Source organism: Vidua chalybeata, chromosome 2 (genome assembly GCF_026979565.1).
Source record: "Vidua chalybeata isolate OUT-0048 chromosome 2, bVidCha1 merged haplotype, whole genome shotgun sequence".
NCBI classification, from domain to species: Eukaryota; Metazoa; Chordata; class Aves; order Passeriformes; family Viduidae; genus Vidua; species Vidua chalybeata.
This window is the reverse complement of record NC_071531.1, coordinates 68,328,454-68,343,298: the sequence shown is the minus strand read 5'-3', so window position 1 is coordinate 68,343,298 and position 14,845 is coordinate 68,328,454. Positions and strand designations below refer to the sequence as shown.

The window sequence follows — 14,845 nt, the reverse complement described above, 5'->3', positions numbered from 1 at the left end:
ATTAGTGAAAACATCTCTACAGCTCTCTGCAAGATATCACAACCTGACATTTCTCTAACACACTGTGATACATCTTTCCTCTCCCTGCTCTTTAGAACAACACCTCTATTTTATATAAATGCTTTTTGTTAGAAATGGTTAATGTGTTCTTAGAGGGGACAAGGCAGCAAGTAAAAGGGTCTGTCTTGAAATTGAGGGCACCTCAGTTCTTGTAGCAAAATGTTGATGCTCAGGGTCACCAGTGCAGAGACAAGAACAGTGCTACCACTTATACAGCAAGAGACTGTCACAGAAACTTTCCCTGAAGTGTTATGCTTATATGTGTGTCCTAAAGCAGGGGAATGAGGAGCTGAATAGGGTTATTGATGTCTTTGACATGCCCTTTAGAACAGAAGTCATGCCTTTCACTTATTGCCAGGGCACTCCACTGGCAAGCCAGCAGCTCATCATGTCTTGGGAGGAGTTCTGTGTAGCTGTGAAAGCTCTCCTGCCAGACATGGTACACAGTACACTTCAAGTGTATGTATGTATGCAGGGGAGAAGCTCAAAAACACCTTCCCTTGGGAAAGTATCTACCCTTGTAGGTTACTTTGGAACTCCACTGATGTAGTTCCCTGACAGACTTAACAGCACCCGTAATGAGGGTGCCACTCCATTAGAGTTGGTTAAGTCACCCTCAACCCGGTCTTCATTACAGTGACAGTCTTGTGACAAGGGCAAATTGCAGGAGAAGCAAGTCCCACTTGGAATGAGCCCTGTGTATAAACAAGGCAGAATTGCAGAGCAAATGAGTTGCAAAACAGAGGCAAATTATGTTTTAACCTTTTCTTTGTGAGTCTTTCCATGATGTCTGATTAACTTTCCAGTCAACTCACTGACCTACCAACTGGAAGTACTGCTGTGAAAGGAGAGGAGTGTTCGTTGTCAGCTCAGTTTGGGGGTGGGATTTTTAAAGTGCTTTATTAGCAGGTAGTAATATGAGCAATATGCCATAAGAAAATCTGGGAATTAAGAGAGTTCTTCAACAGAAATTATCCCTGTTGTAGCAAAACCAGAAACAATGTGCTGCATCTACAGACAGCAGCATGGTGCAGTAGTTGCAATGCAATCCTTCATCTGTGTTCAGCCACGTAACACCTCATCTGAAATGCTGTGTTCAGTTTGGGGTATCACACATCCAGAAAAATGTAAACTTGTCAGAGAGGTCTAAAAGCAAAGTACAAGAATGATCAAGAGCCTTAAAAAGCCTCACCTACAGAGGAAGGTTGAAAGACCCTGGCAATGTTCAGCCAAAAGAAAAAAAAAAAAAAAAAAAAAAAGATGACAACTGAGGGAGGAACTAAGTGATTTAAAAGTTGATAAAAGGCTATTTCAGGGAAGGAGGGAATGATTTGTTCTTTTTGTCTGTAGTGGTGAAGACAAAAGTAATAGCTTTAAATTGCAGCAAGGGAGACTCAGGTCAAACTTGAGGAAACTGCTCCTGTGGTAAGGACAGCAAAGCACAGGAACAGATTGTCGGGAATGGCTGCAGAATCTCTGCTGCTGGAGCACAGAGGATGGCTGTGTCCATGACATGATTCATGTGTCCTGCTTGAGACTGGGGAACGGATTAGATGGTGACTGAAGTCCCTTCCACATTTCTGAGGCTCACCTAATTCTGGTCCTACTGGGGTTAGGACTCCCTAACATATTCATGAGTTCCAGCAATAAAAAACACCTGTGAAAATCCCACCTTACTTCCTTCTCCACTGACTCTTCACAGCATCAGCCCCAGCACAGAGGACTGAGAGCCATGTCCTGACAGCAGGAGCCAACTTTGCCTCCTTACCCTGTGCAAAATGCTGCTGCCATGCAGGAAGGTCCTGCAGCAGACTGTTGGGGAATGCAAAAAACAAAGCAGTTGTAAATTTTAGACATAGCAATGAGATTTTCACTACCTGAACATCTGGTAGGAGCTGGAAGACGGACTGCTGATTAGCCCTGCTGAAAGAGAGGGGGAGCCCTTGTCTTTACATGAGTTTAATAGGTACACTGCTGTTTTCATGCCGAGTCTCCGTGACGGGGGTTGGTTTTCTCCTAGAATGATTCTGAAAATTGCCTTTGAAAAAGAAAAAAAAAAAAAGGGACAAAAATAATTATGTAAGGGACAGAGTTCTGAGCAGATTTTGAAGCTTCTGAAGTTCCTCTCTGATGCTGAAGGGAACTGCACACAGCTGGCATCACCAGTGTGTGTGGCCAGGCTGACCTGGCCAAGACACTGCAGTAAGTCTGTGCCTCTGGGGTGGGATTTGTTGCAGGTGGCTCCATGGGAAGTTCAGCTCCAGAGACCAGACTTACCCACTGCTTTCATGCAGTGCCATAAACCAAGGTGAACAGTAGGCACTATTTAAACTCTCTCAAAAACTGCCCTTTTTGAAGTAGGCAGGGTTTCAGAAGTGCTCAGCACCTGTTGAGCAGAAAATATCTTCTGGGCAGAGAGTTTTTTGGAAAATCTGACCATTCTCTGAGGAACCTGAATGGGAGCTCTTTTGATCTGACCTTTTATTTTTTTTTCATATCTGTCTTTTACCCTTTTAGGATTGGGGGCTGATTTCTCTAAACATACACAGGCACACAACTGGGGCTTGCCATTTCCAATGCTGCAGAGCAGCGCTTACAGCCCTCTGAGAGGAGGAAATGTGGTTCAGATTCTTTCCAGGAGTTGCCTTACTTTGTTTTCTGAAGGAATAGGGTAGATATACCAATCCTAATATTTCATGCTTCCCTGGCAACTTTCATGCAATGAATCCAATGTGTTTTACATGGGTTAACCTCACTGCCCTGCTCTAACCAGGAGGTGATGGAAGAGGGGGGGCTATTTGCTGCAGTTTACAGAGGGAGAGCAAAGGAGTGACTCACTCAAGGTCACACAGTGAGTTAAAAGCAAGGCCACAGACCTCCCTCGATTGCTGCCCCCATCCACGACCCCGACTGACACTCAAGTCACTGTTTTCCAAAGTGTGTAAGTGAGGCAGCACAGTTTAAATGTGTCATTTCATATGTACAGTAGCTCAGGGATGCGTGATGATTATTGGTCTCTGCAGATCAAATTGTGGTTTGTTTCTCTCAGTTTGGCTGTGTTTAACGGTAGCTTGAGCTGATCGATGGCACTTCAGGGTGGTGGTTGCTCTGGGAGACAGAAAGACATTTTTCACAGTTTTGCAGTGGAGAAAAGGGTGCTGACAACACATCTGAGGACCCAGCTAGCCCTGAACCAGCATATCACCCACAGCATGACTAACCTCTGGTGGTACTCAGCCATCACACTAGTGAACTTAGTCTGATCTTACGTGGTGGAGATTTTGCTTCTCAGCCTGGGCAGCCTGTGAAATGCTATGTATTGTACCACCTGTATGGTGCCTTCCAGATTTTCAGGTTTCAGCGGCTTCTGAAATAACTTTTAAACGGCTCATGACTGTTGTTTGTTTGCAGACTCCATGTTGTGATTGTTCCTCCATGGCAATTTCCTAAATCTGAAAGCCTAACAGAACCACTCTCTGCATTTTTCTCTCCAGGCAGAGAGTTTGAAGGTGAGGAGGAGTACCTGGAGATCCTGGGGATCACACGAGAGCAGTCGGGCAAGTACGAGTGCAAAGCTGCCAATGAAGTTGCCTCAGCAGACGTGAAGCAAGTCCGGGTCACTGTGAACTGTGAGTACATTGCAGCTGGGGCAGGGCAACAGGGAGAGCTTTGCCCACAGGCGAGGGTTACTTCAGGATAAACAAAGAAGTGTTTCTGGGCCTGGATTATACAATCTGAAGACAGGGCACTGAGAAAACTGTCTGCAATCAGACACTTGCCACAGGGTACAGTTTGTGCTTTAAACCTGGTAATATATAAGAAAAGGATGGGGGAGGTCTCTCTGTGGTACAGAGAGACAGCCAGAGAGGGAGAAAGAGAAAGAGCTGTGAGTTGCCCCCGTCTCTCCCCTCTGAAACACTGGCAATGCCTTGTTTTCACTCATTGATATTCGGGTGAACAGTAGCGTGAAGAGAAGCTTCACCAAGGCAGCAGGCAGAGATAAGGGAGGGCTCAGCTGGCTCAGAGCAAACACATGCCTGCCTGCACCCAGCCATCTCTGCAGAGCCTACATGGCTATCTCAGCCAGGGGACACGGGGCAGAGGCACGTGCTAATGACAGGGCGCAAAAACTTAACTTTTATGCTGGTTTCAGGTCATTAGTTTAAAGCTCTGTCTAAAAGACTCTTCATGCACCAATGCAATACAGAAAGGGGTTTTGGCCAAAGGATACAGCAATCCCCTAAAAGCACCAAGTAAGCTGTGGCTTATTTCCACACATGTGGATTGGGGCATGGATGCCATCCCATATGTGCTTAGACAGATGTCCACTTCACTCTGCTGGCATGCTCCCCTCACATGAACACAAGATACTTCAAACTGATGTTACTCTTTAATCCTGCGCGTGTATATGTCCACCTCCATACTTGTATGGCTTATATTTGGCACTAGAGTGATGTAAAGTGAGCTATCCCCATGTACCTGCTTCGTTTCCTTGCTGGGAGACTAATAACTTTGCAGCAAGGATGGATGAATAGGAGGTATATCCTCTCCCGACCTTCTTCAGTTTAAATTGAGACTTAAACCAGAATATTAACTTAAATTGAAATTGGAGATGGCTACAGACATATTTCTGGGTGCATATTCATGCCTTGATTCACAAATAGAACTGCTAGGGAGCAGGTTAGGGCAGAGAGCTGATGGCATCAAGAGTTTCAGGTAATACCACTAATTTGACTGTAGGTGATTATAGCACCTTTTAATACCCTTCTTGCTCTTCATTTTTTTTCCCTTGGTCCCGTGTGGGCCATCACATCAAATCAACTTTTCTGTCTTGCTAAGAAGTTGAGGTTATAGGCTCCCTGCAGCATCTTCTGAATCTACAGGTTTTTATAGTTCCTTTAGAAACTGGGTAGCAGTGCTTTAGTATCAGCTGCCTCATGGGCCAAATTTGGCATTAATATGAACTGTCGTAGCAGATTTTCTGCACTGAAAGTATAGAAGTGTCAAAAACAGCTGAGTTTATAAACTGGAGGCTTTCCATGAGAACCAATTAATAGTTTCAAACATTTCTGTGAAACATAATTTCAATGGTGTTTTAATGTGTTTGAAACAGACTGTATAAAGTCAGAATGTTTGATTTTGATTTAGCTTCAACACGTAATAATTATGTATGCCACGGTAAGATCTTAAACATTTTAACTGTTGAAAAATATGAAAAAGTGATGTTAATGTGTGGTGTAATTCATAATGTAAGCAACTTAAAATTCCTTAAGGACAGATTTTTTCTTTTGAAAGAAAGGAAAATAAATCTAAGAGACTATGAGGACCAAGCAGGGAAAAAAACAGTCCTATTAGAGGAATGAAAACTAGATATTTGCATACATCTTTCCTCATCCTGCTTTGTTAAACAACACCACAAGAAGCATAAAGTGGGAAAACCACAGTAAGTTTGAAAAATGGGGCCTGTCCAATCTCAGGAGCTTCCTGGCCATCTCTTATCATCTGCTGTGGAGCACTGTCAGCTCGGACTGCAGGAGAAAGCATCTCACTTTGCTTTGGTCTCACACTACCACCTGCAGGCTTCCCAAGTAATTGCCCTGGCACATCACAGACAGGGAAACTGAGGCCTGGGTAGAGTGGGAGGAGAACAGCTAAAGGGAACCCACCCCTGGCTTCCCAGGCAGCAAACGGCTACACACAGAGCAGCTGCTTTCCAGGTGCAATAGGCTGGTTTGTTTGGGACTGCCACCTGCCCCTTCTCCCGGGAGAGCACTGCACCAATTTCTTAAAGTGGTGAATATGGGGACTGCTCAGAGCGAGGGGCTGGGCTCCCTGGCAGCAAGCTGGGAAGAAGACACTTGCTGGAATAATTTTCTAGGACCATGGAAAGATGCCCATTCATTTTGTGACTCACCTCTTGTACCAGATTCATGAAATGGAAAGACTTGTCTCACTGTAGACAGTAAGAAGATAGACTGTTCAAACCAAAAAATCAAGTAAGAATGGTTAAAAAATCACCTTCACTATCCTTTTATTATCCCTCCTCCTTTTCAAATTAAAATATTTACATGAACCCAAGCCTTTGAATGTAGGATCCTATTTATGTAAGCTTATTAATATTTATGATGTTAGAGGGCGCACTGCAATATCCCTAAAGCCCTGCATAAAATCCCGATTAAGGTCAGGGAAGGGATCATATTGAGATGGCTAATGTGTTCACAAACAAATTTAAATTTCCTTCCCTACATTCTCCAAACAGAATTCTTTTCTTTTCTTTCACTGACACAATCTGTTTTGCTTCTTTTTTTTTATTATTATTTTTTTATTTGGCCTTTCAGTTCTGGGACAGATACAGATGGCAGAGTGTGTTTCATGGTAACTTGAGTCTCAGCAAAGTATCTGTCTGAGTTACAGCCCTGTAATCTCAGGGTATGCAAGTATTAGTGACGAGAGACAAGGCACTTACTCCTTGATCCCTCTCAGCAGCCAGGTGTAAATAATTCTGCCTTTTAACATGTAAAGCTTATCGCTTAATATTTTGAACATGGGGCTGGGATTGAAGATGCCAGTGCCTACCCTACCTGCTATCCAGTCAGTCCTGAGACCAAGCTCCAGCAGAGCACACCAGTATATCTTCCAAGTTTGGTTCACCCATGGCACAATGCTCAGACTTCAAAGTAAGCAGAGGTGGGAGCACCATGCTGGGCTGAGGGCAAACTTAAGGCAGAGCAGTCACAAGCAAGCCCTTCTAGAGCTTTTCACAAAGGACCATGTCCAGGAAGGTTTGATCAGGACTTGTAACCTTGGACACCTAAGGGAAGTGTCTCAACATTGGCTCTGAGAGTCGCACCCACAGCTTCTGCTAAAGTTCTTCTCTTTTAAGCTATTAATGTATTTCTGTTTCATACATGTTGCCTCAGTCCTTTCTTATTATAGTTTTGGCATTAGGCAGAGAGTTTGTGTGGAATACAATTTTCATGTTAGTGTTAAATTCCTTCTTTATTCCTTTAATTTTGCTGTCTTCCTTTACCCTTGATGAAGTCTTTCTCTCATCTTCTTCTCTCTGTTAAGCCCATGTGAACTACAGATCCATAGGTAAATAGAAATAAATTGCAGAAGTCCATCATTAACCTTAACTTTGCCTGTGTATGCCTATGCATTTATGACAGAACTTTATTCAGCAGTGCTGAAGAGAAGCATGTGTAAGGAGTGCTGCTAATGTTGTATATTAGGGAAAGTTCAAAGAGCAGTGTTCTGCAGGGGAGCAGTGGGGAAAGGAGCCACAGCAAACAGCTGCTGTGGGCCTCCAGTAGCCCAAAGAGTTTGCATGAGGCAGGTGCCCCTGACATAGTTTCACTGTTTTGTTCCACCTGGAAGTGTGTGGATTGACCAAGTGTTTCTTTCCTGCAGACCCTCCCACGATCACAGAGTCCAAGAGCAATGAAGCGGCCACAGGACGACAAGCCTTACTGCGGTGTGAGGCATCAGCAGTGCCCACGCCTGATTTCGAGTGGTACAGAGATGATACCAGGTAAGGCCTTTAGCTTGCCTCTTCCCTCCTCTCTTCTTCAGTCCATTGAATAGAGGTTCCTGTTATCCTCCCCACCTCCTCTCAAACAAATTGCTCCTTACAATCCGTTTGAGTCAAAGCATCCCATCAGTCTCAGCAGAGCCAGCATGGTCATGGCTGAAGGAGGCAATTCCTCTCTGCATTGGAGAAGCTGAAGGAAGTGCAGAGGATGGAATTCTTGCCTTGAAGTCAATTATGGGCCAATACCCAATTAATACACTGTTCATATGTTAAGAAGCCCATGATACAGACCAAAAAGTTAGTAGTATAAGTCTTCAATTAGGTAATGCTGCTCCAGGTGCATTCTTCTAGGGAAAGGAGCTGCTGAGGTATGAGATTCCCTCACCTGTGCAACCTGAGCCTTTAAGACTTTCATATGAGAATAAATGAGAAGAGAAAAAGAATCCATCCTTTCTACCTGAGCATTTACCTGGCATTAAGAAGGTTGTGTTATTGCCCTATATTTTAAAGTAGCCAGCCCTGAACAGGGTGCCCAGGTTCAGGGGTGACTTGGCATTGATATAGGCACATATTGTGAATCAGTGTGTTTCACCAAGAATATGTTGCTCAAATACAGACTAGCCTTCAGCTGACCATGATGCGTTAATTTCCAGAGTGACTCAGAGCTGGGTAAACGCTTCCTCCTTTTCCCTTGTCTTTGCTTGGTTCTTCACTGCTTTACCAGTGTCACTGAGTCCCACTGAACTACAACGTTCCTTTCATTTCTTCCTCCTGTTTTCCATCTTGGTCTATTTCTTTGGTCTGTTTCCTCTCACATCTCCTCCCTGCTTCCCTCTATCTTCACCTGCCAGCTGGGCTGAATGACTTTGCTTTGCTGCATGCTGGGGAGGGATTTCCTTCTCAGTACACAGCTGCCATTGCACTAGACACCTCTTCTCCTGTCTTCCCAGGATAAACAGCGCCAATGGTCTGGAGATAAAGAGCACGGGGAGCCAGTCTCTGCTGATGGTGGCCAATGTCACTGAGGAGCACTACGGGAACTACACCTGCGTGGCTGCCAACAAGCTGGGAGTCACAAATGCCAGCCTATACCTTTACAGTAAGTACGGGAGAGGGTGAAGAGAGCCTCTCACAAAGACACAGCTGTGCAGGAAGCACATGGTGGCCAAAACTCAGGAAGGCATCTGCTTTACAACCCAATCCCCTCACACCTCCAGCCATGACCTGGCTTCCAGCACTCTGCTTCGGATACCTAAGTGTTCATACTTGCCTTGAAACACAAACACAGCCAAATCAAAAGGTTTACAGTCAAGCCCTTTGATTGACTAGCTTTGCTGAAGACAGATTTTGTTAAAATAATAAAAATGTGTTTGTTTTAAAGCTGGAAACAAAAAGCCCTTTAGAATGACAGCCCCTTTAATAAGTAGACAGAAGGCCAGGGCTCAGAGGATCCATGACAGCTGAGAAATGACAAGTAATTCAGAGAGATGGAGAGAACTAGCCACTGAGCCTGAGGAGAACAGTGACAGAGTCAAGAAAAAGAGAAATTGTTTTGAAACTGGAAGGGACAGAAATGAGAAAAGACAGAACAATTTTAAAGGGATATACCATAGGGACCATGGGAGAAAAGGTAATCAACAGATGAAATATGGAATAAGGTTCCTTGGATCTCATTCTGCTACCTTTCCATTACTGAGCTTGTCTTAGTAAGTATTAACAGACGGAAGCTGGGACTAGATCAAGCACTAGAGCAGAGTTCCTGCTGGTTCTGAATTTTGCAGCTGATTCAAACCTGACCCTAAACAGAGCCCCTGCCCCTCACCTACCATCCACATGCACATACAAACTGTGGTGTATTTAAAATGCAGTTCCCAGTTCCAGGTCTAAAACTTGGGCTAGACTTGGCCCACATGTTATTGGCATCAGAGATACACTGCAGCAAAATGACCCACTCACACAAATGAACACATAGACACAAAAGTGACTGATGGCAGTGTTCCTGTGACGGTCCCAAATTGAATTAAAACTCTCATGTCATAACCTGCATGTCCTTTTAAATAGAAGAAAAAAAAAAAAAAAAAAAAAAAAAGCTGTGTAAAGCAGTCAGTATGGGATGCAGTTTAGTCTAGTTTCTGCTCTCACCAAAAAAAACAAAGTTATGGTTATTTTTAACAGATGTAGCAAAAAGGGATAAATCCATGGGCATTCTTTGTTTACCACCTTTGGATTTATTCCATGGCAGTTTGAATATTTGCAAGTTTGGGTATATTTTGTGGCAGTTATTTTTTAAAGAACAGGTATTATCATAAAAGAACATATATTTGATTTCCTGTAGCATTGCAGTACACAAAGTAAATTTGTACTTTGAAAGTCTTTTCACCCTGGTCTTGTGACTTTCATGAGATTCAAAAAAAAATCCTCAGGCAGCAATCTGGAACACAATTTTCAAATACTCCAGATTTTTTCTTGCTGATATTAATATAATTCTAAGTTTAGAATCCATTATTTGTGACTGAATTCTAAATTTGGCCCTCTCTGTTGGTTCCTGTTACACAGATGAGCTGAAATGCATCATTGAAACAAAATATAAGATGAAATTCAATAATGTATATATGCACATATGATTTTAGTTGGGGGGTTATTTTGCTAGAGAAGCATTTTGCATGACTTCAGGACTACACCTCAAAGGATCTCAAAGGACTTGCTAGCAATGAATATTTAAATATCACAAGTCATTTAGAAATGGGTGAGTGTTGTTAGCACCATTTTGCAGTAGGAAGTTAAGGTACAGAGTGAAGAAATGGTTTACCCATGGTCATAAAGTGAGTGGCAGAACCAGTGAGAGACCCAGGGAAACCTTGCAAAGTTGCTATTAACTGTTCCATGAGGAACTATGGCAATTCTTAAAGATGATTTGTAACAGTGAGGATCCTATTTTAGCGCCCTTTTGATGTGTATGAAGAACACTTTCTTTCAAGTTGTTGGATTTGGTTTATCATTTGTTAGAAATTCAAGGCTTGTTTATACTGGAGGACACAAGAGAACTTCACAAGAGCCAGGAGAATGGAAGTGCAGGAGCTGAAAGAGATTTGATGATTTTTAGTGAAGTCTTTCTAACTTGTTGCTTGGTTAATCCCTACTTTTTCACTGTGCAATTGCTTCATATTGTTTCAGGAAATCTATGCCCTTCTAGTTAGTGCGGAAGAAGGAAAGAGAGAGAAAAAAATAAATTCAGGCAGACTACAGCTGCTATTTTGAAGGTTAAGAAATCAGGGGGGAAATGAGTGAGGGGAATGCAGCTTCATAAAGAAAGCTGCTGAAAAAAAAACCTACAAGCCCAGATGAAAGAAATACTGTAGTGATCACACAGTAGCTGAAATAACAGGTAATGCACATTCCCAGCCACATACCCAGACAGAAAAATAAAGTAGTGCCAAGTTTTTGCGAGGTACAGAAGATACAGATACTTGGGAGTGGTTTTCATCCCTGGAATCAGAGACCTTATTTCCTTTTTAAACAGAGAACAAGCTCACTGTAGAGCAACATCCCACCGGGGAGGTAAGTATAGTGATGGTTCCTCAGCGTCCCATTGCAGCACAAAAAAGAATGGCAGCAAGGAGTGAAGAAACAACCAGAGAGTTAATAATGAGCTACTGGCAGCTCTGCCTGAGGTGGAGGGTAGACAGGGAGAGAGTGAAATGATGTGAAAGAACAGTTTAGCAATAGAGAAAAATTGGTGGCTACCATTTCATGAAATCTCAGTCAGCGTTGAAAAACTCTCAGAGAGACTGAGTGCCTTAGATGTCAATGTCATAGATAGAAGATGCATTAAAATACAAAAGCAGCCTCCTTGAGCTGCATGAATAGATAGCTAGCAATCTTCCTTAAAGGATGTAGCAGCAGGATTGCCTGCTGTAGGTGGAGAGATTTACACCCCTCACTCCTGGAGACTGAGTTTACAACAACATAAATATGGCCCTACCAAAGGTTTAACTTACCCAAGAAACTGTCTCCAACAGCAAATTTGGAATATGTTTGTGGAGAGGGTACTCAGGTACAGTTTGATGATACAACTGATCTAATAGCTTGCTGACATTTCTTGCTCCCCAGTCCTTTTGCTCATCCTGCTCTCTGCCACGTGGTTTTGTTGTTTCCCTTATTCTGCCACTCAGTGGACATCCCACTGAGGCTGTCCAATCTGCTAAACCATTGAACAGGTAAATGAGCTTTACTGCTCATCTCCCTAAAATGCCCCAAATGTTTTCTGTCACTGTACTAAGCTGAATTAGTTCATGGCTGGGCTCAACAGGCACCAAAGCCCATGCAGGAGAGGAAGCTCTATCACACATCTGTGGGTGTGAGGAGTTGGGAGGCAGGACCATGTTTGGCAGCACTGGTGAGCCAGTGGGTTGATTCAGCTCTGCAGAGCCTGGGAGCAAGGTTTGTAACCCCTAAGCACAAAAAAGGGGCAGTAATATACATCTCTGTGAAAATTACCTGACAGAGAGGCAAAGCCAGGGCTGCCATCACAGAGCAACAGAGGTGAAAAGCAGTGACACAACTGAAGCAAAAGGGTTCTTCCTCCAACTGTATTAGGAGACAGGGAACATGATTTCTTTTTGTTTTACTTATCTAGCAGCATTATGAAAAGCATTATGAGTGAAAGTCACAATTTGTATCTTAACACATGCTACATGGAATATATATCTATAAACACATAGCAGATACACATTTGCTGGAGGAACACAGATACATAGGTTTATGTGTGGGTGAGTATGTATACATAGGCATGTACCTCTGTGATGTAAAAGCTAACCCACACAGCCCTCCACAGGCACACAAGGAGGTGCAGCACCTGTTGCATTCTAGCAAAGCAGAGAAAAGAAAGAAAAACTTTTCCAAATTAGTTGCCTTCTGCCTCCTGCCGAGCTAGCTCATCCCATAGGCTGAAAGAGGAGACAGCAGCACAGTGCTGCACATCCTGATGCAGTCCTGCTGCCTCAATTGGCTCAATTATAGGAGACTGCCACATCAGCAGGTCCCCTGCTGCATCCTCTGCACCCTTTGGGGAATCAGCAAGTGCAGAGGTGAAGCAGAAGCTGGCAAGACAGTGCCAACTCAAGAAGCTTCAGATTGAGCCCAGCAGTTTTATTTGCAGCAAGGCACGTTCCTAAAAGCTGGCATTAGCCTCTAACTTGTCATTATTTGTTAGCATCCTGCCACAAGTGTGCACACACTGATATCCCTCCTTCCACTCTGCCCATGCTTTGTTGTGTCCTGAGCATTTGGTTACTGTGGTGGCTGCTGGGGTTTGGAACCTCAGCTGTGGCCGAAATCCCTCTTAGTGGCTCTTAGTGCACACCCCCTGTTTTCCTCAAGGCTGTCTCAGGAGGGAGGAAAGTGGTTTGGGCTGACAGTCAGAGGGGGCAAGGCTGAGACACTGCTAATGAGCCAGGGTGGAGCAATAAAAGCAGCACACAGTGGGAGAGGGGAACAGAGACGGAGTCCTTGAATAGAAAGCAGCATGATAATGAGGCTGTAGTGCTTTGCTTTAACTGCTTATGCTGTGCAGCCTACAGCCTGCTGTGCAGGAAGAAGGTAAAGGGGAGTTGAGTTATTTAACTAAACTAAATAACAAGGAAGTCTTGTCAGCACAAACAGCCTGCTTTCGCAGAACAATAGTCCCCTGTTGCTACATAAACAGAGAGATCCAGGCTAGACTTGTATTTGATCTCCGCTGTGCCTGCTGTGGATTCAAACAACTCCATTACCACTGTAAGGGCAGGAGTTCTGCCAGTGTCATAGGGATGGGCCTGACCTGCTCAATCCTCATGAGCTCCAGTGAGACACAAACTCACTCTTTGCACCAAAGATACTGTAGAAAGAGCATTGGCCTCCAAATAGTTGGGCCTAGGTGATCAGAGGGTAATAGCGGCCTACTGATTTATCCTGCCAAGCTCTGTGTCCATCAGCAGTGATCTTAGCAGGTAAGCCAGAAGATAACTCATTGCCCCAGGCCTATGAGCTGTTGCAGCTAAATGTCTACCTATGGATCAGTCCATGGGTAGGAGCTTGTCTCGGTCAGTACAAGGCATCCAGCAAACTCTGAAGGCAAAGAAAGGAGACCCAGTGATAATAGTCAAGCGTGGGGACCTTGTATTCTTGGGTTTGTGTCTGGCTCTGCCAACAGTTCAGCATTTGACCTTGGGCAAATTGCTTCCTTGCTCTGTGCATCACCTGCACCATCTATGGAGCAGAATTAACACTACTGTTAGCCTCAGAGGGAGGTCTCTGGTACTGGTTTCCTTCAGTATCTGTGCAATTCTTTTGGGATCCTTTGTGGAAGAAGCAAACCGTAAAGCCAGCAGTGACGTATATCAAAGTCCTGCTGTGACGCATAACGAGGACACGTTATAAAAACCCTATAAACAAAACAGCAGGCTCTGCCTACAACTGCAAAAACACTCTCCCTCTCAGAGGACAAAAACTAAAGAAGCAGAATGCCCTTGGGGATTTGCCAGGGTGCCTGCTCCCATGCACATATCCCCAAGGGAGCTATCATTGGCAAGAAATCCATTGTGGAGAAGGTTCTGGGGAGGCAACAACTACCCGTGGAGGACTTCCACAGCTCACCTCTCTGCCAAGACTAGCTTCCAGACAGAGGTGTAGCTAAGAGGAGCTGTAGAGTGATGACATGAGTGGTCTTGAAAGTCAGAGGGAAGATATGGACCATCAACTCCAATTACCTTCACTGCAGGTGCTTAATCCCTCTTGCTGTTTGGCTATTATTTGTTTAGTTTTTCAAATCACTTCCCTCTGACTCCCAGTCCCAGGGGATGTTGATGTGTATTAGGCATGTTGCTAGCAAAATGCTCTGTACATGAAACCTACTCTAGTTCATTTAATTTGGGGATGGACAGCTCCATCAGGTTTGTATCTGCTGCTTGCTTGGTGTGAAAAGTGGCTTGTCCTTTTCTCCTGCATGTTGCTTATTGTTTTTTTTCCCCCCTTAGAACGAGTTTTACCCACACTCCCCAATCCTTTTCCAGGTCAGTATGTGTTTTATGTTGAAGTAGCTCTTTAGCCGGGTCATTCTCCATCATCCTGACAAATGCTCAGAGCTAGGCATGGGCAAAACAGCTCAGAAATGCAGGAAAATAAGGGCTTTCCCTTCTCATTTACATGTCATTTTGTCTTTTCTGCTCACCTTCCTCATCCTTCTCTTCCCCCCTCCCTCTTCAAAAAACCAATCAA

At 44.0% G+C, this 14,845-nt stretch overlaps 1 protein-coding gene across 9 annotated transcripts in view; it reads left to right on the top strand.

Annotated features, from left to right (window-relative positions):
• Positions 1-14,845, top strand: part of LSAMP (limbic system associated membrane protein) — an 888,518-nt gene that overhangs the window by 849,805 nt on the left and 23,868 nt on the right. For 8 of the 9 annotated variants that reach the window (XM_053931674.1, XM_053931651.1, XM_053931642.1 and 5 more), the window contains 4 exons: positions 3,555-3,689; positions 7,471-7,591; positions 8,542-8,690; positions 14,605-14,640. In XM_053931674.1, the coding sequence (XP_053787649.1) occupies positions 3,555-3,689; positions 7,471-7,591; positions 8,542-8,690; positions 14,605-14,640 (441 nt within the window). The remainder of the gene's footprint in view (positions 1-3,554; positions 3,690-7,470; positions 7,592-8,541; positions 8,691-14,604; positions 14,641-14,845) is intronic. The other variant, XM_053931656.1, reaches the window with a different exon arrangement.